The following is a 25,354-nucleotide window of genomic DNA, read 5'->3' on the forward strand; positions in this document are numbered from 1 at the left end:
AATACAAGGATAAACCTTATGCATACAAGAAGTTGTAAGGAAGCATGGTAGTATTTTAGATCTTGAATGAAGATGACAATTTACTAATTGAGAATGATGTAGCGTTATCAAAGTGTAGTTGATTCCCCGTGGTGGGATGTTAAGTCAAGTTTAGAATTTGATTACAAGGAAGCCAATATTTTCCTATAACTCTTAGTAGTCTTTGCTTGAGTTTGCATTTCTTGGTGACACTATTTGGTTATTTATTCATCTGTATAAGAGCATTTTGATAAATATTGAAGATTGCAAAAGAGCTTACAAATGATTTTTCTGGATTGGGCTAATTAATTAATTTAAGCCTAATAGGGTTAATTAATTAACTAAGACCTAGTGGGATAAATTAAATGACCCAAACCTAAAGTGGACTCAAGTTAATTAAACCTACAAAGAAGTTTATATAAACCCTCTTGGGGGTTTGGGGTTAGACATTATTGTCATTGTCTTTATCCCCACATGGAGATCCATTAGGTAGAATATTACGAGGTATTTGAGATCCATCAAATAGAATATATCTCAAGGTATTTGAGATTTGAATCATTTGCTTCATTAACTAGAATTGATTTGAGAACATTTAGATCAAAGGTAATATTTTTTGAGTACTAAGATCTAAGATTTTGATTTTGAATGCTTTTATTGCCTAGATCTAGTACGCATATAAAAATAAATACATGCATCCTATTGATCTGGGGTTTGTAATGGAGTTCTCTAAATATTCCAACAATAGAGTTATTGTCATCAAATAAAATTTGTCTATTTACTTAGTTCCAAATAAAAAATTTGAGACAAACATAGCATATTTTAAGGATTAAAGTCCTTAGGGATTGCAAGAAGAAAAAGATTGCATTGTCTTAAGCCACCTATATTAATAAACTTTGGTCAAATATGTGATGCATGACTTTAAGAAGGGATTGCTACCCTTTAAGCATAAAGATTTGCTTTCTGATTAGTGTTTTAGGACACTTGAGGATAAAAAACGCATGGAAACAGTACCATATGCCTCTAAAGTGGGTAGCCTTATGTATGTGATGCTATGTAGTGGACCAGACATTTGCATTGTAGTAGGATGGTGATTAGATATCAGTTTAATCTAATACTATAGTGCATTGGATGGTAGTTAAGCATATGCTCAATTATCTTAGGAAAACGAGGAATCATTTTGTGTTCCATAGGGATGAGTTAATACCCATTAGGTACACAAATTTAGACTTTCAGTTTGATAAGGACTGTCATAGGCTTATCTCTAGCTTTGTATTCATTTTAGGTGGTGCGATTGTTAGTTGGAGAGGTGTAAAGCAATCTTGCATTGTTGACTCCAATATGAAGCTACATATGTTGCAACTTCTAAAACTATAATAATTTGTTTGGCTTAGGAAGTTTTTCATAGGATTTGAGATAGTTCCCTTGGTTGTACCACCCATGACCTTGTTTTGTGACAATCATAAGGTGTTGGCACAGTCTAAAGAACTAAAAAACCATTAAAGGATAAACACATTAAGAGGAAATATCGCTTTATTCATGAGATAATATAGATATGTGATATAACTATGGAGTAGATACCTCTTGGGGAGAACCCGATCGATTCCTTTACCAAGGCTTTGTCGAGCAGAGTCTTTGATGGTCACAAAGAAAACATAAATATCAAATTGTTAGAAATATGATGATAATCCAACCTATGGTAATCACCTTAGAGAGGGGGGGGGGGGGGGGGGGGGGGGGGGGGGGGTGAATAGGGTGATGGTCTCTTTTCGCAAATTTAAACTATGTGAATGAAGAGACAATTATATGCAAGTATATAATAAGTAATATAAAGACAATTGCATATAAATTAAAGAGTAGGGAAGAGAGAAAACAAACACAAGAGTTTATAGTGGTTCGGCGCAACCCGACCTACATCCACTCTCCTCTAGCTTCAATCCCGAGCTTGAGGTTCCACTAATCCAAAGCTTCCAAACCAAGCCTTCAAGCAATACAATTGGATTATGGTTCTAATTCACCCTCTTGGACTTTTGGCTCTAAGCACCTTTTACACTTCTCAAGAGATATCCCTCTCTTGAACAACCCCTCAAGTGATACCCTACACTTGAGAAACTTCCTTTCAAAGGTTTACAAATATAATGATCTCTCAAAAATCCCAGCACAAGAACTTTAAGCTCAAATGATACAAGAAAAGCTAAGATTGAATGGTGCACTAAAGATATGCAAGTTTTGAAATAATGGTGCACTCAAAAATACTCTTCAAAGGCTCAAATATAATCAAGAAAGATTTGGGAAGGTTAAACTCTTGAAACAATGAAGATTGAAACCTTTTTATAGAAAAAAAAGCCAAACTAGCCGTTTGGGGTTCGATCGGTCGAGCTAGGGGTCGACCGGTTGACTAGCCGTTAGCATTTAATGCTTGGCAGGTGACCGTTGGGCCTCAACCGGACCTCGACCGGACCTCAACCGGTTGAGGTTCAACCTTGACCAAGAAGAGAAGGCCACTGGGAGAGAGAGAAACTTTTTTGCCTCCCTCAACTGGTCCTCGACCGGACGAGCACAACCGGTTGACTAGTTGAACCAGTTGAGTCATTTTTTGGCTCAACACCTAACCTTTTTAAACTTAAAACCTTTTAACACAAGTTTGAAAATCATTTAACACAAAATTTTAGTTGAAAACATGAAATCATCCAATTCTTAAGATATTTAAAACAATATTACTCTTGGATGATTTTGGTGCAAAAATAAAAAATGAAATACATGAAAGTCCTAGTGCACCAACAACCTTACAAAGAGATCTTATGAAGCTTAAGTCTTGAAAAACTCTTCTCTTTGAGGTGGTTTTCTTCTTCATGATTTCTCCTTGGCTTGATTTGTCTTTGTGATTGCCACTTTGGAAATCGTCTTGCCTAATCACACTTAAAATATGATCATTAGTTCTAAACCTTGTTTTGTTATCATCAAAATCAAGATTAACAAAACCTTGGTTTCACACAAATGTATTTCCAACATACTTTAAGGGTTAGTAAGTGATTGTTAGAATAAAGATCTTAAAAGCATAAGACGATGTAACAATAAATGGATTTCATTAATATTTGTATTATGATTTTGGTTCTTCATTCACTAATGCTATTCATGCATGATGTATGTTGAACATTCAAACTTGTATCACTTGCATTGTACATGACTTAACTGTATTAGGAGTTGTATGGAAAATCCAAGTCTTATATCATTTTCAAGTTGATGACTCATTCATAACTGGTTTATGAACTTAGACAATTGATTTAAGGTTGTAGTATGCTATCTCATAATTAAAGGGATGACTTGTTTTGGTTATCAGGATGATTTTCCCATGGTGAGTCAACTAGTGTGTATGGTTACACATTGGATATAACCTATGGTGAGTCATGTCATTAACTATTGAATAATCATAGTTTCACCAAGCTATTATGTTGCATAAACTCTCAAATTTGAGAGAATATTGAGCTAATTTGAAGTTTTTAGTGGTTTTAAATTATGGGTGAAATTTTGATGTCATATATTCCTTAAGGATTGAGTCATTGTTGACTAAGATAAATGAGAACAAGTATTCTCAATATAGGCCCTATGATATCTTATGGGTTTGAAGTTGTGTGTCCTATTGGATGATTCTAAGGATATGTGATTATGAAATTTGTGGTTGTAGTAATTTCTTTATTGTGATAGAGTATCAGTTGATTACATAATAAAATGATCTGTGACTCAAGGATAGTAGAACTGACCTTTAGAAGTTGATAGCATTTACTTTGTTAGATTACGAATACTAATTTATATGAAACTTGCATGTAATGGTTACTAAGTTACCAACCCTAAGCTTTCTATCTTGATTTAATACCTATAAGATACTAGAGTGTAGTTGACTTTTTGTAATGAGATATTGAGTTAATTTTATAATTGGATTTAAAGGGAGCCAATATTTTCTTGTAAGTCTTAATGTTTTCACTCAAGTTCACATTTATTGGTGACACATTATTTGATGGATACATGAGTTCTTCATTTGTATGTGTGCATAAGGGCATTTGAGTAAATATGAGATATTGCACAAGAGCTTATGAATGATTTTTCTAAATTGGACTACTTAATTAATTAGAATTCAATAGGACTAATTAATTAATTATGACCTAGGGGTTTAGATTGAGCAACACAAGTTCAAAATGGACTTAATCACTTAAGCTTATAAACAATTCTATATAAAACCCTTAAAGGTTTAGGGTTAGACATTTCATTCATTTCATCTTCGAGAGAGAAAGCCATAATCTTCATTCCCATAGAGAGAATTCCACAATTTTCTAGTGCCAAGGTCTAAGAGGGTGTGTCATCGAGTGAAAAATCAGGAGATATTTGACATCAACATCATCCGTTTTATTGATTGAAATTGATTTGATAACATTAAGATCAAAGGTGATGTTTTAATCACATACATTCATATTTAAAATACTTTCGTTGTTTAAATATAGTATCCCTAGGAAGATAGATGCATACATCCTAATGAATTAGGGCTTGGAGTGAAAATCTTATATTAGAGAAAAACATGTTAGATCCTTTTTAAAGTGTGTTCACTTTTGTTTTATAGGGTTTGTTATTTATCCCATGGTTGTAAGGGTATATTGAACTTAAAATGGATAATATCTACATGATTGAGAATGAATTGATATAAATGTTATTAAAGTTGATCATTGATTGAGTGTGGAAGTTTGTTTTATCTTGTAAGAGGTGGCTATCTGTACTCGATTAAGGACATTGTGTTTGTATGAAAGGTAATTGTGATATCCTACATTCAATAAGAGAAAAAGTTTTTAGTATTATATATATATGAATTCCTTTTAACCTTATAAACACATTTTAAAGTTATGATGATTCATTATGTTTAGAGTGGATAATATTTACATAGTAGAGATCAAGTCGTTATACCATATAACTTGAAAAGAATCGGAACGGTGGCAAGGACTTCCTACGGCTCGCTCCAGGATCCGTAAGATATAAGGTATATGGGGGCTGCCCGGACGAACTGCCCAGATCGGCTGGGCAAAAATGAGGCAATCCACTAGTCTACCGCGAGAAGTGCATAAAGGAAAACGACGAATATCAGCAAGAAGTGACCCATGGACAGAAAATTGTTTCGAAATCTTAGGGTACGGGATAGCACAATATTTCTCTCAAAATCTCACCGGATGCTTGTGGCTTATGATATTTAGAAAAAAAACCCTTTTTTTTTTGTATGAAAGGATAAATCTTACATGGCATCATCATTATCAGGCCCATAAGATCTTAGAGACGTTGACCTAGCTATATATATATAAAAAAAAAAAAACTCCAGAATAATTAAATGGGATTGACTGATGGATCTCATTTTTTATTTTATTACTTTGAAGAAGTCAAAAGACAGATTTTATCTCCAAAAGGGCAATTCAAATAGACTCTGAAGCCTTGAATGCTTAAGAATCCTTTTGTGAATGGGATGGGGTTTTGGCAGATGGCCCATTGAGCTGCACAGTGAAGAAGTTGGCCATGGCAAAAAGATGGCCCATGGCCCATGGCCCATATGATAGAACAAACAATATTCCAGCTATGAAAAATCATTAGGCATGTGAGTGGCTTGAGTTTACAATGCCCAGAATCCAGAAGCCCTGAAAACTAAGCCCATTATTACACAATTGGGCTGTACAAAATAACCGGGCCAAGTTCAAGGAACTATCACAATAATTGGAAAGCGAATGTAGTTGGTCATTCCACATAGTCAATTTGTGATCGGCCGTCTATGCCAAAGTTGGTAACGCCGCCAAAAGCCAACGCGTAAATAGTATGCCATTTCCACACCATAACCATCTTTGTTTTTTCTTTTCTTTCCTCCCAAGGCTTGATTGGGTCTCCACCTATGGGTAGTTGCCATTGTTTATATTTCTTTGTTTGCAAGGCAGAAAAGAGAGGGAAAAAAAACACTACAAATCCATCCTCTCCAAATTAGGGGGCCTTTTCTCCCTTTTTTTTTTCCCAGGTCTCCTTCGGCTTAATGGAGATCCATTTTCTTGGGAGGAAGGAAGAGGAAGCTCATAAGGCAAATGCTTGGGTATGATAATATGACCAACACTACAAAATAGCTGCTTCCAACATTCTAGACTCATCGGGAAAATGTCTAGAAGAAAAGAATTTGAATGGTGCATGTCTAGAATCAGCAGGCCATTTCCATCTTCAAAAAGATTTGGCTCTAGATATAGTAGTAGAGACATCTTATTCCTGAAACAGCGAAAGCATTTACTTTGAAAACCCTTTTTTTTTTACAAGGACAACGGTGTTAAAGATGTGTAAAAATATTGATTCCCTATGTTAAAACACTACTAACACTACATACCAAACTCAAGCCTCAGGCATCCGTTGCGTCTGTTCCCATCGGTGTGTGGTCGAGTTAGCTTCAAGTTAGCTCATGGTATATGTCAGTTCCATACAGATAAGGTTCCATCTGCCTTCTCATGTCGCTTTGCCATTGCAACTTGCAACTTTACACTAGAGCTCATTCGAGATAAATTGATTCAATGCTACTGCCAGGTTGCTGAATGCTGTCCATTCTATTCCTGGCACCATTTTGAGCCTTCCTCTGGTGAGAACCATTAGTTGAATTAAGTTGCTGCATAATGGAAAACACAATTGTCATTACCACCAGATTTCTTCATAGAAACTTGAAGATATGAAAAACCAAGAGACAATCAACCTGAAAAGAGGACAGACTTCAAAACCAGGAATTCGTGGAGTTCTAAGAAAATATAACTGCTATATGCAATAGCAAGGATTCTATAGTAGCTCCAATGGGGTTTTTCCCATGCAATTAGGTTGCAGGGAGTCCACTTCACTAAAGCAAGGTAACAACAAATATGACATATAGTAGATGAGGAGAAATCAAAGCTTGGAAATAATTTTATTTTATTTTTTTTCAAGCAAAGTAGCACTCTATCAGCCTAGACAAGTGAATTCTGATAACAGATACCATTGAAACTTTTTGTAATAAACCCCAAGGGACATAATAATGCATGATGAGAATAACTGCTTTCTCAGTTACTAGCCAAAATATAATGAGTGAATTCTGAATCCAGATAACAAGTGAACTCTAATAACAGATAGTCATAGAAGCAGGAATCTCCATCCTCAGGGAAAAAAAAAAAAGAAAGTAAAATACAATCTTGGAATACTGCCATGCCTATGGTTATCCTAAGAAAGACAAATTACAGTTCAAATTTAAGATTTTCACTCCAGATCCCCTCAACAGATTATTATGAAACACTAGTACTTCATTGTTAAGACTGTGGGCATATGTCACAAGGCAAATGACTCGAAATTTCAATTTGAGGCCATGTACAGGAAAACTGACATGGATTTTGGGTTTTTTTTGGCATGGTGTCATTACCTGACATGCCAAAATTGAAATATCCTTGTTGTAGGTTGCAGTGTCTCATTGCATCTATTTTAAGTCCTATTATGCGTTCAATGTTTAACAAGTTTTGAAACACCATTATTAATCCAAAACAAACCCTCGACTAAAAGAACTATCACAGTTGAAGTAGAGGAACGGTAACAATAAAACCCATTCAAAATCAATTGAGTATCCAGTGTGATCTACAATCACCAAACAGGAGAACAATATTTCTTCACAACTCAGAAGATAAAAGAACATCTATTCCACCACCTTGGCTCTATGGGATTTGATGACACTGTGAGCAACTTATCCCCCGCTATTTGTCTCACTAGTCGAATCAGCTCATGTCGTGGGATCTTATTCTCCTGGAGTACAAATTTGGAGGAATGAATGTTAAAAAACAGAATACAACAAAGTGCAAGACATTCTTATAGTGCCACCATAGATCAAATGCAACTTGGAAACTACTTACTCTATGATCACGGTGATGCTTGGCAATCAAGTTAACGGATTGAGGAGGTAAGAACTTGGAAAGCACAGATATTAGAGTTGTAAAAGGCATCCAAGGGGAAGTTGGTTTCTTCAAGGAACCTTGCGTATTGAGGAATCCTAGTCAAATTAAAGCGCAAATCGAATTAGTACAGCTTCGTGCAATCATGACTTGAACACGAAATGGAAACAAAAAAGGCAAGTATTATACAATTGCTCACTTTCAAGCAAGGAGGAGCTCTGAAGGTTACAGCATATTCTGGCAAAATATGGGTATTCATGTGGGTGCTCCACACAATATACTTCTTAGGAGCTGGAAGATTGTCAACACCTGAATCGAAGTCTTCAGAACTCGGATGATACTGTTGAGACCCTGGATGCACGACCTCCATTTTCCCCAAAATTACTCGGCAAAGTAACAGATGTCTAGACCATCCTCATCAACAACACACGATTTCATACTGCAAGAAACGAACAAGAGAACAAATCTCTATCAGGATAAAAAGCCAAAACCAATAAAAAGCCTTGATTGCAATTAATCAAAGACCCATTTCTCAATCAATTCTATCTACAATTATCAGAGAAATCCAAGATTGATTACCTTTCAATGGAAGAATGATGGCGGATATAGATAGACCCCGCAGCCATATAACCCATTGCTGTGGCTAAAACCATGAGAGATGATTCTACAATCTCATCCTTCGATGCAGCATACCACCCGAATTTCACATTAGCATTGCCCCCACACTTCTTCTCCACCGCGCGCCCGAAAATCCTAAACGATTGCATCCGGGCTTGGGAGATAACACTGGCGTACCTATTTCTATGGATGTCCACAACCGACGTGTGCTGTCGAAGGGGACCCAAGCCAGAAACGAATGCTTTCTCGATAATGCGGTGCAGTTTTCATCTTCATCCAATCTCACCAGCCATGAATGTGCTCATTATGGGTAGTGCCGCTTTCGCAATCCGATACAGATGCTTCATCACCGTGATTTGCAGTATGATACATCACATCCCAGGGCTCCACCGCCATAGTCTCCATGAAGGAAATGAAAAACAGCAGCTGAATTGACGCTGGAGAAAACTATAAGGCGAAAATCCTAACAATCAAACATTCAAAAAATTGGAAGAATAGGCGAGGAAAATTTGGAGAAGACATCTTTGGAAGGAAGTTGAGTTGAAATAGATTTGTAGCTCATAGGAAGGTTGACGTAGAATATAAGAGAATGCGTTGGTTGAGAAAGGAGAAAGATAAGGAGTATTTGTATGAGAAATGTTACTTGGGGAAGAGAGAAGATGAAAGGGCAGAGAGACGGTGGTTATGGATTAAATTCATAAAACAGAGGGAACCGCCTCGGTCTCATACTCCTTCCGATGGGCGGTGCACCCCTTGGTTGTGTTTGAGCCGTTGGTTTATATACAGAGACATATGACACATGCGAGCAGATAGTGGTGGGAATCCCATCCCCTTTTGTTTATTACAACAGTAATATGTCCTTTCTCCCACTTTTGACCAAATGCGGTTCTATAAATAGCCTCATGGAAAAGTTATTTTCAAATTTACATATAATTTTAAGTATCAATGATCACAAATTTAAAGATAAAATTTTAATTATTATATATATATATATATATATTCCAAAATTACATTTACAATTGCCAAACATTGATTAGAAAATGTAAAGGATGGTGGGGTTAAATGGCTCATGACGAGGCCACTACGTGGCCGTGGTTGGTCCTGGTCCTGGTCCTTATCATTTGTAACCTCCTACCTCCTGTGCATGTCAAGGTTGAACTGGTTACAGCATTATCTAGCGAACTTGAACCAAGAGGCGCATTCACCCGGTGTTCAACGCGTGTGAGCCTTCGTTTTTGACTTTTTCTAGATTGGCTTCATCCGTGAAATAAAAATATATTTTTCTGTATCCTGCTGTAGATGCTCTCAAATCCTTTACGCATTCTTATTGACAGGGTATACCTGTCCGCCTTTCTAGGAGAGAACACCAGATGATGTTAGGCAAACAAGGTCGGCTGCAGTATGGATCGGATTCATACAAATAAATACGATTAATTACATTTATATCTAATTCTTTTATATTATCATCTAATTCTTTGTATCCTCACTCAATGACCTTTAAAGGAGATGAAAAGCTAAATACTTTATACCATACACATTAAAGGGAGACGAAAAGCTATATCCGATAAACTTTTTTCAGATTTAAGACTTCAGAAAATGGTAAAGAGAATCAGAGAATCACATCAATAAAACACAAAAATTAATCCAAAGAGTAGACATTTTCGAACCATTTTTAAGCTTTATTACCTTTAATTTTTTTTTTTTGGAAGAATTTCATACTTGGAATTTTCTCGATTCCTATCCCGACAAGAAGACTAATAAACTGGATTTTTTTCCATAGCATGCCATGTCTCTTTTAAAGTGGAGTTCATCCTTTGTTTGTTAATGCATCACAGGGCCAGTTGGGGGCAGCAGAGAAATCAATCAAAGCAACGTACTCATCCAATTTGTGGCATGCTGGCATCTCCTTTAAATAATAAAAGACATTCGGCGTTTGCTTCACGACATTGATTAGAATATCAGCTTTTCGATTAGGTTCCCATTCATCAATTCATCAGTAGTGGTGTTTTGGATCGTCTGAGCCCCCTTAAATTTGTTTGTACTGAAAGTGGTCGCATGATGCGGATCTCGAAGATTTGATTACGGAAATAGTGGATTGGTTAAAATTCCTTTTATGTTGGAATTCCATAGCCAGGCATAAATGCAATTCATTTAGTAAGAACAATAATGATTCCCTAGTAAGGCATCATACCCTGATTGATCCGTGCAAGTACTCAAAAAAAGGCCATGGCGTCAGTCCCACTTACAGCAATAGGAAAAACAAAACCAGAGGGTGGCGAAGATAACTGTTATATTTACAGAAGTAGAGCATGCCTCTTCAAAAGGGTGGTTAACAAACAAGGTTGCAAGCATACTGGCATCAACCGCACCAATACATAAGTCTTATTACCTCAGTTTTCACATGGAAATTAACCAAAAGGCCGCCTATACAAGATTATTGGGTGGCGGTAGGGCTAAGACGTTGATCAACTATCATCACAACCAAGCACCCCATCCAGGAAACATTCGGCACAAACGATCAGGATCGATGGCATCTTGTATCAGTTGTCGAACCTACAAATAAAATTTCAGGTTAATCATATTGTGAGAAAGAACAGAACAAAAACAAAAAATTGGGTTCTCAAGTTCCTGCTAGTATTAGTACATTTAATATTCTTGCCGAGTTTCTAGGACAAACTGCATTCTATCTCTGCAAGATTCTCTAAAGCTTGCTTCCCCGGAACTACACTTTTTTTTGGGGGGAAGAATTACAGAAGAAAATAAAAATCCTGGAGCCGAGTGACCAAACCTTTAAAAAGGTCTAATTCTTTGACTTGAAATATCTAATTTACTCGGAAGTAACCAAAGTGCGATAGACTTCTGGTATCAACCTTGTGTACATTATTTTACTAAAAATATCAAGACTAATCGGCCCATACTGAAAAGCCATGAAAGTGCAACATAAGATAGCTTTTCCAGAATATATGATATATGAAAAGTTATCATCACTGGCAGCATAATTAGCAGCAGAAGTGTGATTATGCATTCAAGTTATCATTAGGCTCAATGCAATTGCTCCTTAAGATTCAATTACAACGGTGCCAGTGAGGCAGAGCTAGTTATTCACCATAGTAAATGACATTTCCGATTCATTGCCCCTGCAGGCTATTTATGGTGTAAGATTTCATAAAGCTGCCTCACCAGAATCAAAAGGCAGTGATATTTATCATCTTGTTGCACAACGATTTCAATGGCTCATGTTGAGTAACTGATTTCAAAAACTTTTGAAGGTGATGTTATGGCACAACAAACTTATGCACCAACATGGAAAAGAAAGAAAATTACTGAGACTTGGACTGTTTGGTAAACCTTAATACTTAATGACTTAAAGTGAATTTATGTTAAATTATGCTTATGTTATTAAGTCATTAAATTGATTTATTAAAATCATTTTGAACTTTAACTTACAATATTAAGTTACTTTAGCAAACATGCTTAAAAATTTAAATTAGGTCATTAAGTCATTAAGTTGATTTATTAAACACCCTCTTACTCCCACATAATCCAAGTAGATGCATGTGGTATCGATACTGGAAAAATTACCTGCCCATGCACACTTCTCATTTCACCCTCTTCATATCCGTCAAGTTTTTGTTTGACACGCAACAGTGCTCGTGCAGCATCTTTGTTCCCTTCATATTCCTCTTCCGAGTCTTCCAAGCTAGTCTCCAAATCATCATCAGTTTCCTATCAAGGGGAAAGAACAATGCTGCATAAACAACAATATTTAACATGCTGGAAACACACATTAATGCACATCATGCATCCCATGGGGACTAATTGTAAAGCAAACTAGAGAGGAGTTCAGAAGCTACAGAGGTAAAATAAGGCTGGAGTAACTTGAAACCGGGATTCATGAAACTAATGCAAAATGTGTCGATACATGCATTTCTGCATCAATATTATTTGACTACCGACAAGGTAAATAGATAGAAAAGGGAGAATAAAAAGGTGAAAGCTACTCGGAATGACTTTGTAGTTATATAATAATATTATCATAATAGCTGTCAATTGTAAATACATATCAGCATTAAGGATGAACAGTAGTATTGGTGACCCAAAAGCAGAAACATTGCATGACAGGAACACACTTACACTAAATTTTGGTGGTTGTCATGAATCATACACTGCAGCCTTTTTTTATTGTTAGGGTATCATTAAATTTCAATTGCAAAGTTCATCTACCATACCATAGGTGCACTGTAAGTAGACAAATATCTTCTCTATTTATTGTTGTTATTTTCAATCTTGGTGATCTCTCCTCCCTCCCTCTTTCTGGGAAGGGCAAACAGGTGCTGCTCACATTGTATTTTCTTATAATGGAAGAGAAAATCATAAAACTTTTGAAATACCTTTTGACGCTGCAAAGCCTTCAGTGGAGAGAGAGCCCACTTATATAGGGGATCATGGATAAAAACCTGTATAGAGTTCACATATTATCAGTGAATAGAATTGAGTTTTATTTACTTATGAATTAGGAAATCATTCTGAAAAATCATACTTCAACAATGGTTAGCAGTGCTTCTTTATTTGTTCGCATGACAGAAAGAGTTTCCTCACAACATCTTCTGAAAACCCCCTCTACCCCAGTAACTCCCATTCCATCTATTATGTCTCTTGTCAGCCTAAATGGAACCTGCCAAAGATGGTTAAGACAACACATGAAAAATGAAGAGAATCTGGTTTCAACAATATCTAACCCAAGAAAATTAGGCTTCCGTGAAAAAGAATCTAGGATTAAAATAAACAAACCCTCTCTGGTGTTTTGAGCATCAGGCCTTGTTCAAAGGCAACACCAAGATCTATGTGAACAACTTCGGCAGTGGCTTGATCAATAAGTATATTCATGGAATGTCGATCTCCAAGTCAACAATGTATCCCACCTGAAGTCATATACATCAGTGTCATAAACTATCATAAGAGAATCAGTCTCAGTCATCACATAATTTCAGAAGATGTATTTTTTACGGTTAACAAGTGGACGATGAAACCTGTTTGATCTTAATATGGCATCTTGAATGTCCCTAAAAAATTTGTAACTCTAATGGGGTTGGTACATCTTGGATGCTCAAATAGAGAATGTGAAGAAGTAGAAGGAAGTGCAAAGTAGTAAGTGAGCACACAAGGGATATGTTGCAATACCCTTCTTTTTCGTTGTATTGTTGGTGCAGATTTAAAACTCACTTTAGCATTGATTAGGGCTCCTTAAGTATACTGTTGAAATTTGGCATTCAAAGTTAGGGTTTTTTAATTTAGGAAAGTATTTTAGGAATAAAGAAGGAGAGATCATTTAGGATGATTCAGTTTCCTAATTTTAGGAGAGAATCAAGCTAGATTGATTTTTTCTTATTCAGTCAGTTGTGTATATATATGTGTATGGTGTGTACCTAAAGAATCAATAAAGGAATTCAGAAATTCTTCATGGTATCAGAGCCAGTTTTCTGAAACCCTAATCCCTTCTGGCCACCTCGTATTCAGGCCATCATTCATTCCGGCCAAATCTCTCTGGCCATCTCTCAATCCGACCATCTCTCATTCCGGTCATCAGTCCCTGTTCTCAGAGCCAAGGGGGAAAACGCTTTCCGGTCGGTCGAATCGTCGTCAGAAAAACATTCACCGCCGGCGAACTTTTCCGGCGAACTTTTCCGGCGACGGTTTTTTTCACACCACAAGGAGCGTCTGGAAGAGATCTACAACTTTTCCAAAAACACCGGAGCCAAAAAACCATCCACGCGCCTCCCACGCGCGTTTTTCCGGCCGGCGACTGCATCTCACGCGCCGGCGCGTGAGGGCGCGTGAGCCACTTTCCGGCGACGCGCTTCCTACTCCAAGCTCGCCTGACGCCGACCAGCCACCCTACGTACCTGTTTCTGCCATCCAAGCCCTGCACGTGCCTCTTTTGGGGTCTTTTTGCCTCCGCGAGCCCTCCGATCAGCTTTTCCGACGTCCTCCGGCTATTTTTCCTCAACTCCAATCCCTGCACGTGCCTTGGGAAGTGTTCTTCTTGTCAAAGGACAGCTTTGCTGTCCACACCTTCCTTATTTTAGCCCTTCACACCTTCCTTATTTTAGCCCTCCACACCTTCCATATTTTAGCCACAGGAGCAAAGGTCTCTTCATAATTGACACCATATTCCTGATTATTCCCAAGTGCAACAAGCCGAGCTTTGTAACGATCCAAACTTCCATCAGATCGGACCTTGACTGAGTAAACCCATTTGCAACCCAGAGGAACAATAGTGGGAGGACAGGGCTCAATGTCCCAAGTGTGATTGGCCTCTAGAGCGGCAATTTCTTCCTGCATAGCTTGTCGCCAACAATCATGCTTAGCAGCATGTGAGTAGCATGTGGGAATATCAAATTTGGACAATGCAGCAGTAAGGGCTGAAATAGAATTGCCAGAACTGGAAGAGGGAAATCCATACCTATTCGGAGGTACAGACACTCGAGAAGAGCGACGTACTGAAGGTGCTGCAACTGACTGCATCTGGAGCGTGGTAGGATCAGATATCGGGTGAGCCACTGAAAGAGACTGTGGGCGGGAGCGTCTCGTATACACAATACCTGGTTGAAAGCGAGAACTGACTGGATGAAGATCTGAGAACTGTTGCTCAAAGGAGGGAAGGACCACAGTAGAAGAGGATGACACAGTAGAAGAGGATATAAGAAAGAAATGTTGATTTTCAAAGAAAATAACATTCCTAGAAATACGTGTACGATGTAATGTAGGATCATAGCAAACAAATCCCTTTTGACACATATTATATCCCAAGAAAGCACATCGAACAGATTGAGCAGATAATTTATGTCGCTCATGAGGAGGTAAATGAACAAAACATACACAACCAAAAATACGAAGGTGATCATAACTAGGTTGCTTAGCAAATAAGCGGAAATAGGGAGACTCCATATGTAGGACTTGAGAAGGTAAACGATTAATCAAGTGAGTAGCAGTTTTTAGAGCCTCTACCCAAAACATGGATGGAACAGAAGATTCTAACAAGAGAGTACGTACCACATCTAAAAGATGACGTGTTTCTTGCTCCTCAGCTTTCCACGAATCTTATTTCTGTTGGCCAATTAGTTGATAACAATTGTGCTGTTAATTTTTCTGGTAATGGTTGTGTTGTGCAGGACCAGGTAACGGGGAAGCCGATCGCAAAGGGACCTAAAGTGGGGCGCTTGTTTCCACTATTTTTACTTGCTGATCCCAGTTTATACAGGAAGTTGGTGGGTAGCCTTGTTTATCTCACCATTACTAGACCGGACATTTCTTTTGCTGTACAGCAAGTCAGCCAGTTCCTTCAGACTCCTCGTCATCTTCATTTGGCTGCCGTTCGTAGGATCATACGCTATGTTCAAGGCACTTCTACTCGTGGCTTGTTCTTCCCTGCAGGCAATTCTACTCGCCTTGCTGCTTATAGTGATGCTGATTGGGCTGGTTGTGCGGATACCCGTCGCTCCATCACTGGTTGGTGTGTGTTCTTAGGTGATGCATTGATATCTTGGAAAAGTAAGAAGCAAGACAGAGTCTCTAAGTCATCTACAGAATCTGAGTACCGGGCGATGTCTCTTGCTTGTTCTGAAATCATTTGGCTTCGAGGTTTGCTTGCGGAGTTAGATTTTTCTGAGACCGATCCTACACCTCTACATGTCGATAATACAAGCGCTATTCAGATCACGGCCAATCCTGTCTATCATGAGCGCACAAAGCATATTGAAGTGGACTGTCACTCTATCCGTGAAGCCTTTGAAGCTCGTGTTATCACTCTTCCACATATTTCCACCGACTTACAAATAGCTGATATCTTCACCAAGGCTCTCCCTCGTCATCGACATTGCTTGCTAAGTAGCAAATTGATGCTTGTTGATCAACCTGCATCAATTTGAGGGGGGCTGTCAAAGGACAGCTTTGCTGTCCACACCTTCCTTATTTTAGCCCTTCACACCTTCCTTATTTTAGCCCTCCACACCTTCCATATTTTAGCCCACACTTGCTGTCCATACCTTCCTTATTTTAGCCCTCCACACCTTCCTTATTTTAGCCCTCCACACCTTCCATATTTTAGCCCACACTTGCTGTCCACACCTTCCTTAATTTAGTCCACCCTTCTTTCCTTATTTTAGCCCACAATATTTCCTTATTTCTCCATTGATTATTCTGTACAGTTAGCATATATTATTTGATAGATTATAGTTTACATGTATAGAGCTAGAATCATGCTGTAATTTATTTGTTTTTTATTTGCTTTCCATGTAAAGCATCCTTGTAAAGTCTATATATAATATACAAAACTCAAGGCCAAGGTATTCGGTCATTCACACAATATTTTGACAAGAGCATGTCAAAATATTGTGTGAATGACCGAATACCTTGGCCTTGAGTTTTGTATATTATATATAGACTTTACAAGGATGCTTTACATGGAAAGCAAATAAAAAACAAATAAATTACAGCATGATTCTAGCTCTATACATGTAAACTATAATCTATCAAATAATATATGCTAACTGTACAGAATAATCAATGGAGAAATAAGGAAATATTGTGGGCTAAAATAAGGAAAGAAGGGTGGACTAAATTAAGGAAGGTGTGGACAGCAAGTGTGGGCTAAAATATGGAAGGTGTGGAGGGCTAAAATAAGGAAGGTGTGGAGGGCTAAAATAAGGAAGGTATGGACAGCAAGTGTGGGCTAAAATATGGAAGGTGTGGAGGGCTAAAATAAGGAAGGTGTGAAGGGCTAAAATAAGGAAGGTGTGGACAGCAAAGCTGTCCTTTGACACTTCTACCTTTCCGGTCCATGACGAAATACGGAATGGCATCATCACAAGTATCCAGCGTCACGTCACCAGAATTAGGAGGCAGATCTGAAATTCCAAACCTTGGTGGTAGTGATTCCTCTCCTATTCTCATCACAGGACACAAATTAAATGGCCATAACTACTTACAGTGGTCACAATCTGTGTTGCTGTTCATTTGCGGTAAAGGAAAGGATGAGTACCTCACTGGAGAAGCAGTCATGCCAGAAACTACAGAACCGGGTTTCAGGAAGTGGAAGATTGAAAATAGCATGATCATGTCATGGCTTATCAATTCCATGAATAATGACATAGGTGAAAATTTCTTGTTGTTTAGGACTGCAAAGGACATATGGGATGCAGCCAAAGAAACTTACTCAAGTTCTGAAAATATTTCAGAACTTTTTCAGGTTGAATCAGCCCTACATGACTTCCGCCAAGGAGAGCAGACAGTTACTCAGTATTACAACACACTCACAAGGTATTGGCAGCACCTTGACTTATTCGAGACTCACTCATGGAAATGTCCTGATGATGCAGCAACATACAGGAAAATTGTGGAACAAAAGAGACTGTTCAAGTTTTTCCTAGGACTAAACAGGGAATTGGATGATGTTAGAGGCCGAATCATGGGCATTAAACCCCTGCCCAGTCTCAGGGAGGCTTTTTCAGAGGTTAGGCGTGAAGAAAGTAGAAAGAAAGTGATGATGGGATCCAAAGAGCAACCTGCCCCAACATTGGATGCCTCTGCCCTTGCGACTCGGTCATTTAATAGTAGTGGTGGAGATCGTCAGAAACGGGATAGGCCTTGGTGTGATTATTGTAAGAAACCAGGCCATTATAAGGAGACTTGCTGGAAGCTTCATGGCAAACCGGCTGATTGGAAACCAAAGCCACGGTCTGACAGAGATGGCAGAGCACACGTGGCTGCCAACTCTGAGAGCACCTCTGTTCCCGAGCCGAGTCCATTCAACAAAGAGCAGATGGAGATGCTACAGAAACTATTAAGCCAAGTTGGCAGTGGCAGTACTACCGGTGTAGCCTTCACTGCTAATCGAGGAGGAATGAAGTCGTGGATAGTGGACACAGGTGCTTCTGATCACATGACAGGAGATGCTACCATTCTTCAAAATTACAAGCCAAGTAATGGTCATTCATCCGTCCATATTGCTGATGGTTCAAAGTCAAAAATTGCCGGGACAGGTTCTATAAAACTTACTAAAGACTTATATCTTGACTCTGTTCTCCATGTTCCAAACTTGGATTGTAATCTTTTGTCCATTAGCAAATTGGCCCGTGATCTCCAATGTGTTACTAAATTTTATCCAAACTTGTGTGTTTTTCAGGACTTGAAATCGGGGAAGATGATTGGCAGTGCTGAACTGTGTTCCGGGCTCTACCTCCTCTCATGTGGCCAATTCTCAAACCAAGTCTCTCAAGCAAGTTGCGTACAGTCTCAGAGTATGTTAGAGTCTTTCAATTCTGTGTCAAATTCTAAGGTCAATAAAGATAGTGAGATTATAATGTTACACTATCGCCTTGGTCATCCTAGCTTTGTTTACCTTGCAAAATTGTTTCCCAAATTATTTATCAATAAAAATCCAGCATCTTATCACTGTGAAATTTGTCAGTTTGCAAAGCATACTCGAACAGTCTATCCTCAAATCCCATACAAACCTTCGACTGTTTTCTCTCTAGTACATAGTGATGTGTGGGGTCCCTCCCGGATAAAAAATATTTCTGGCACTCGATGGTTTGTGACATTCGTTGATGATCATACACGGGTAACATGGGTTTTCCTTATGAAAGAAAAGTCAGAGGTCGGGCACATTTTTCAAACCTTCCATCTTATGGTTCAAAATCAATTCAATTCCAAAATTCAAGTCCTCAAGTCAGATAATGCAAAGGAATACTTTACTAGTAGTCTCAGTACTTATCTTCAAAATCACGGCATTATCCACATAAGTTCTTGCGTTGACACCCCACAACAAAATGGGGTGGCTGAACGCAAGAATAGACATCTCTTGGAGGTTGCCCGGTGCCTTATGTTTTCCTCTAATGTTCCAAACTATTTCTGGGGGGAAGCTATTCTCACAGCTACTTATTTGATTAACCGTATGCCATCCAGGGTGCTTACCTTTCAATCCCCACGTCAACTTTTCTTAAAACAATTTCCTCACACCCGTGCAGCCTCTTCTGATTTACCACTCAAAGTATTTGGTTGCACGGCATTCGTTCATGTGTATCCTCAAAATCGTAGCAAATTTGCTCCTCGAGCGAATAAGTGCATTTTCCTAGGGTATTCTCCAACCCAAAAAGGGTACAAATGCTATTCTCCAACCAACAAAAGATTTTACACCACCATGGACGTCTCTTTCTTTGAACATGTCTTCTTCTATCCAAATCTCATGTTCAGGGGGAGAGCATGAATGAACATCAAGTTTGGGAGTCTCTTCTTGAGGGTGTACCTTCTTTTCACTCAGAGTCACCAAATCCTCTTCAATTCGTGCCCACTGAGTTGTCCACACCCATACCGTCATCAGTCCAGCCATCTCCTGTGACCATCCAGTCTCCCATGCCTATTCAACCTATAGCCCCACAACTTGCTAATGAGAACTTACAAGTTTACATCAGGAGGAGGAAAAGACAGGAATTAGAGCACGGATCACAGTCAACATGTGGCCAATATATTGACTCCAATTCAAGTCTTCCTGAAGAGAACATAGGTGAGGATAGGGCTGGAGAGGTGTTAATTCCCAGCATTGATGATTCTACTCTGCCGATTGCATTGAGGAAGGGTGTTAGGAGATGTACAGATCACCCAATTGGGAATTATGTTACATATGAAGGGCTATCACCATCTTACAGAGCATTTGCTACTTCTCTTGATGATACTCAGGTTCCCAACACAATACAAGAGGCATTAAAAATTTCAGAATGGAAGAAGGCAGTACAAGATGAGATTGATGCACTTGAGAAGAATGGGACGTGGACTATCACAGATTTGCCGGTTGGGAAGAGGCCCGTGGGGTGCAAGTGGATTTTCACCATAAAATACAAAGCAGATGGATCAGTCGAGAGATTCAAGGCTCGTTTGGTAGCTAGAGGGTTTACGCAATCCTATGGATAGACTATCAGGAGACTTTTGCTCCTGTTGCAAAACTGAACACTATCAGGATTCTTCTCTCATTGGCTGTCAATCAAGATTGGTGCTTGCAACAACTGGACATAAAAAATGCGTTTCTAAATGGTGACCTAGAAGAGGAAGTCTACATGGAAATACCACCTGGTTTCGAAGGAAGTATGGCAAAGAATCAGGTTTGCAAACTCCAAAAATCCTTGTACGGCCTTAAACAATCTCCCCGAGCCTGGTTTGATAGATTCACAAAAGCAGTCCTGAAGCTGGGCTATAAACAAGGTCAGGCTGATCATACTCTATTTGTCAAGAAGTCTCATGCCGGGAAAATGGCCATATTGATAGTCTATGTTGATGATATTATTCTATCTGGGAATGATATGGAGGAATTACAGAATTTGAAGAAGTATTTGTCAGAGGAGTTTGAAGTTAAAGACCTTGGAAATTTGAAATATTTCCTTGGTATGGAAGTGGCTAGATCAAGGAAGGGAATCGTAGTCTCTCAAAGAAAATACATACTCGATCTTCTTAAGGAGACCGGTATGCTTGGATGCAAACCAATTGATACTCCTATGGATAGTCAGAAGAAACTTGGTATCGAGAAAGAAAGTACACCGGTAGATAGGGGGAGATATCAGCGGCTTGTCGGGCGCTTGATTTATCTCTCACACACTCGGCCAGATATTGGCTTTGCAGTGAGTGCTGTAAGTCAATTCATGCACAGCCCCACTGAGGAACACATGGAAGCAGTCTACAGGATTCTTAGATATTTAAAAATGACACCAGGGAAAGGTCTATTCTTCAGAAAGACAGAGAACCGTGACACTGAAGTATACTCAGATGCGGATTGGGCAGGAAACATCATTGACAGGCGGTCTACTTCTGGATATTGTTCTTTTGTCTGGGGAAATCTTGTTACCTGGAGGAGTAAGAAGCAATCAGTTGTAGCCAGAAGTAGTGCAGAAGCTGAGTACAGAGCTCTTGCACAGGGAATCTGTGAAGGGATTTGGATAAAAAGGGTTCTTAGTGAACTGGGGCAAACGAGTTCATCTCCAATTCTGATGATGTGTGATAATCAGGCAGCTATAAGCATAGCAAAGAACCCCGTGCATCATGACAGGACCAAGCACATTGAGATTGACAGACACTTCATCACAGAGAAGGTGACTAGTGAGACGGTTAGATTGAACTATGTTCCTACCAAGCACCAAACCGCAGACATCCTCACCAAAGCTTTACCTAGGCCTAACTTTGAAGACTTAACTTGCAAGCTGGGATTATATGATATATATTCTCCAGCTTGAGGGGGAGTGTTGAAATTTGGCATTCAAAGTTAGGGTTTTTTAATTTAGGAAAGTATTTTAGGAATAAAGAAGGAGAGATCATTTAGGATGATTCAGTTTCCTAATTTTAGGAGAGAATCAAGCTAGATTGATTTTTTCTTATTCAGTCAGTTGTGTATATATATGTGTATGGTGTGTACCTAAAGAATCAATAAAGGAATTCAGAAATTCTTCATATACTTTCCACAGTTCCTTTATTATTCATTGCTTAATCAAATTGGTTCAAACTCCTAAAATCCATTGGGCAGTGGTTAGGTGCTTTGCCAAACAGGTGGATCTTTTTGAAGGTTGGAGTTGGAAAGTGTCACAAATTCCTAATTTAGTAAATATTCCCTTTGGTAAAAGAATATCATAAAGAATCTCATATATTGTTAATTCCTCGTAATTTTCTCTATAATATAGCGGAATGTTTTGCTTTCACCCATGGATGTAAAGATGGTCGGCCAAACTACATTAAAACTACATCTCAATTTTCTTTTTGGTTTTGATCTTTTGTTAGTTTGTCAAAATCTACCCTTGCTCTCACAAATCTGTCCTCTTCAAAATGTCTGACATGTCTACCACAATCCTTGTCTCGGGTTCAAACAAATCTGCAGCAGAAATTCTACCAAACCAATTGTTGAGTGAACTACAAAATATTTAATGTATTTTTTATCATTTAGGGAATTAATGATAGGCTATAAATATTTGCAATGTTTGGCTATAAATATACAGTTGTAAATAAATCCTGATTCTAAGGGATTAGATAGGGCATAGTTAAGTGATTTTAAGGGATTAGATAGAGCATAGTTAAACGACTTTCATAAAATAGTTAAAGGTCGTATCAGTTTTTTATTGTTGAAAATAAATATTCTGAATCCTTTTCCAACAAAAACAACATTTTATGCCCACAGAAAATATAAGGAAAAGGGACTATCTGGAAAAATAAATACTGGAATCCAAATGTAAAGGAAACTAAGATTTACTTTCAAAGAAAGATCAAAATCAATTTCACAGAAAAAACATAAACTGACCATTGAACTAGCTGCTACACTCCTTGTGTAAGCAAGGCGCTTCTCAAACCAGTCAGCTGGTTGTAAAAATCTCTCCAAGAAAAAATTATGCATGACAGGTCTGCATGATATCTCGAGTAAAGTAAGTTTCCAAACAAGTGAGCATAAACCTTCCAATGACTATATTTTTCACTGACAAGGGTGCACCTGAAGTTCTTGCAGACTTCCTGGAATGCCTTGCGCTTGTCTTTTTCCTATAAAAGAGATCAAAACAATACCACAACGTCAATGATAAACATCTTAAACCAGCCTTTAATTTCTCCTTTTACATTCTCACATCCAAAGATAAAAAAATGGTCAATATTGCTGATATTTCTCTCAACATATTGGTAAGTTGGGGGTACTAGTATAGAAAGAGGGGAAATGAAAATCTGCAAAATTTCTGCAAAATATCGCCCATATATTGCTGAAATATCCTCAAGCAGCAAGGACGAGAGCAGCTAGGGATGAAAGCAGGAGATTAAATATGAATAAAAGGACACAACATAATTTAAGATGCAGCAGTCAAATAGGATACCATTCGACATTGTTAGTAGGAGTTAAGAAGGAGATTTGAGAATCTCGCAGACATTCAGTGAAAACCATTTTTTCATTAGTCATAGTAGAAGGATTGAGGGACTGTGAAGACTATTTCTTTTTCTTTTCTTTTGTCTTCTTGGTCTTTATATAGATCTTGTGCATGGGCTATGCTCCCTTTTGGTGCTCATTGTATAAAATTTTACTTATAAAAAAATGTCAACAATGTTGACACTAATGATGATGATAATTGATGATATGTTATCATAAATTCTTGATGAAGTAGAAGCATATCATAAAATGATGATGATTCATCAAATTATCATATATATATATATTTTTTCTTTTGGATGAGGTAGAAGCATATGGCACTTGCATTTGTCATGTGCTCCCGGCATTTGGAAAATGACCAGTCTTCCATTCCATAGCGTCCATGGGCACCTCCATTCCTCATGCTGAAAGTCAAAGACATGAGAGAATTATATCATGAAGACACACAGAACCAATACTACTGCTATTAAGATAGAACTTATTTCACTGACCTTCCAATAAGATATTCACCAAGAGGAAGAGTACCATTTACCCATTCAAGAACGCCCGCACTAGGGGTGAAAGGTACAACCTGTTTCAATATTAAAGCATTTAACTAAAACTATAAGAATCATCTCATTTTTTTTTTTTGTTCAAAATGCAGTCAAGAAATGTTTGTTAATAAAAACATATGTAATTATAAGCCAAAGAAAACATAAAATTGTAATGCAATTTGAATCATAAAATTCAAATTATAACGCAACAAAGTTTCAAACAGGACTACAAGATCACAAATTGTAATTAGAATCATAAAATTCTAAGGGCCTGTTTGGAGGTGTACTATTTTCTTTTTTAAAATTAAAAAAAATAAATTAAAATGAGTTATAAAACATTTTCTGTATCATGTTTTTGAAAATTGTTTAAAGTAAACATCCCTTAATAATGGTTCATTTTTATAAAGTTAAGATACCACTTGTGGCATGAAATGTAAGTACTTTAACAAATGAAAATGATAAGAAAAAAGAAATAAAATGTTCTAGAACATGTTCATTGTTTTCATTTCTGAAAATGAGAATTCTTTTCCAAAAAACAATTTTTATTTCCACTACCAAATAGCCCTGAAAATTTCATACATCTAGAGATGTATGAAATACATAGTCTTTTATTTTATTATTTTTACTATTGAAAATCCATATTTATGTAAGTTATAACAGTGAACACGCAGTCTTTCTCACTGAAAACGGAAACCCAAAGATGTGATTGTTTAAAAATATACAATTATAGACATGGAAGAAGTTCATCATATCCATCCCAAAAAAGAAAGAAAAGCTGATCAGGATAACTAGAACAATAATCCAAAAGCTGATCAAGATAACTAGAACACTAATCCAATAAATAAACGCACCCAGTTTTGGTATTCTACCTGTTCAAGCCATAACTTTTATTAAAGAGAGTCAAATCTAATGCTTTATTGTATTGGAAAGCAGAAGATACCTTGTATGTGCGCACTCTTAATCTCCTTTTCCATGTGTCCCGATGGTTCTCTAAAAAAGTATTTACTAAACTAAAAAATTGTTCCATAACCTGCATATCATCCACAATATATTGTAAAGATAATGAAATATGATGGTAATACTTGTAGTCATGGAAAGAATAACCTATTCTAACAATCCTTTCAATAAGGAGATCATATCTCAACTACAAGATACTTAAAATGCCCTAAAAATGCATATTAAAGAGATTTATTGCAATGAATTAGGTATAACATAAAAATAGCACCATTGTCAACTCTAAACAAGATGCACCAATTTTACGATCTCTCAAGTAGAGAGCAAAAAGTATGATATGGACA

General features: G+C 37.7%; 1 protein-coding gene and 1 long non-coding RNA gene across 3 annotated transcripts in view; both read right to left on the bottom strand.

Moving 5' to 3' along the window:
- Positions 1-5,553: 5,553 nt before the first annotated feature.
- Positions 5,554-7,753, bottom strand: LOC117903974. Of its 2 annotated transcripts, none has more exons than XR_004649554.1 (2): positions 7,730-7,753; positions 5,554-6,676 (listed from the first exon to the last, which is right to left on the bottom strand). It is a non-coding gene; the product is annotated as an uncharacterized LOC117903974 (long non-coding RNA). The 2 variants fall into 2 exon arrangements; XR_004649555.1 differs by lacking the exon at positions 7,730-7,753 and adding an exon at positions 6,778-7,698.
- A 3,209-nt stretch (positions 7,754-10,962) lies between these two features.
- Positions 10,963-25,354, bottom strand: part of LOC117904579 (serine/threonine-protein kinase ATM-like) — a 186,556-nt gene continuing 172,164 nt past the window's right edge. Inside the window, 11 exon segments of the mRNA XM_034817257.1 lie at positions 10,963-11,141; positions 12,171-12,314; positions 12,980-13,045; positions 13,129-13,263; positions 13,380-13,495; positions 13,498-13,510; positions 22,918-23,017; positions 23,104-23,150; positions 23,849-23,927; positions 24,015-24,094; positions 24,997-25,086. Of these exon segments, the coding sequence (XP_034673148.1) occupies positions 11,064-11,141; positions 12,171-12,314; positions 12,980-13,045; positions 13,129-13,263; positions 13,380-13,495; positions 13,498-13,510; positions 22,918-23,017; positions 23,104-23,150; positions 23,849-23,927; positions 24,015-24,094; positions 24,997-25,086 (948 nt within the window). The 3' untranslated portion in view covers positions 10,963-11,063.

This window comes from Vitis riparia, chromosome 17 (assembly GCF_004353265.1).
Source record: "Vitis riparia cultivar Riparia Gloire de Montpellier isolate 1030 chromosome 17, EGFV_Vit.rip_1.0, whole genome shotgun sequence".
In the NCBI taxonomy this organism is placed as follows: Eukaryota; Viridiplantae; Streptophyta; class Magnoliopsida; order Vitales; family Vitaceae; genus Vitis; species Vitis riparia.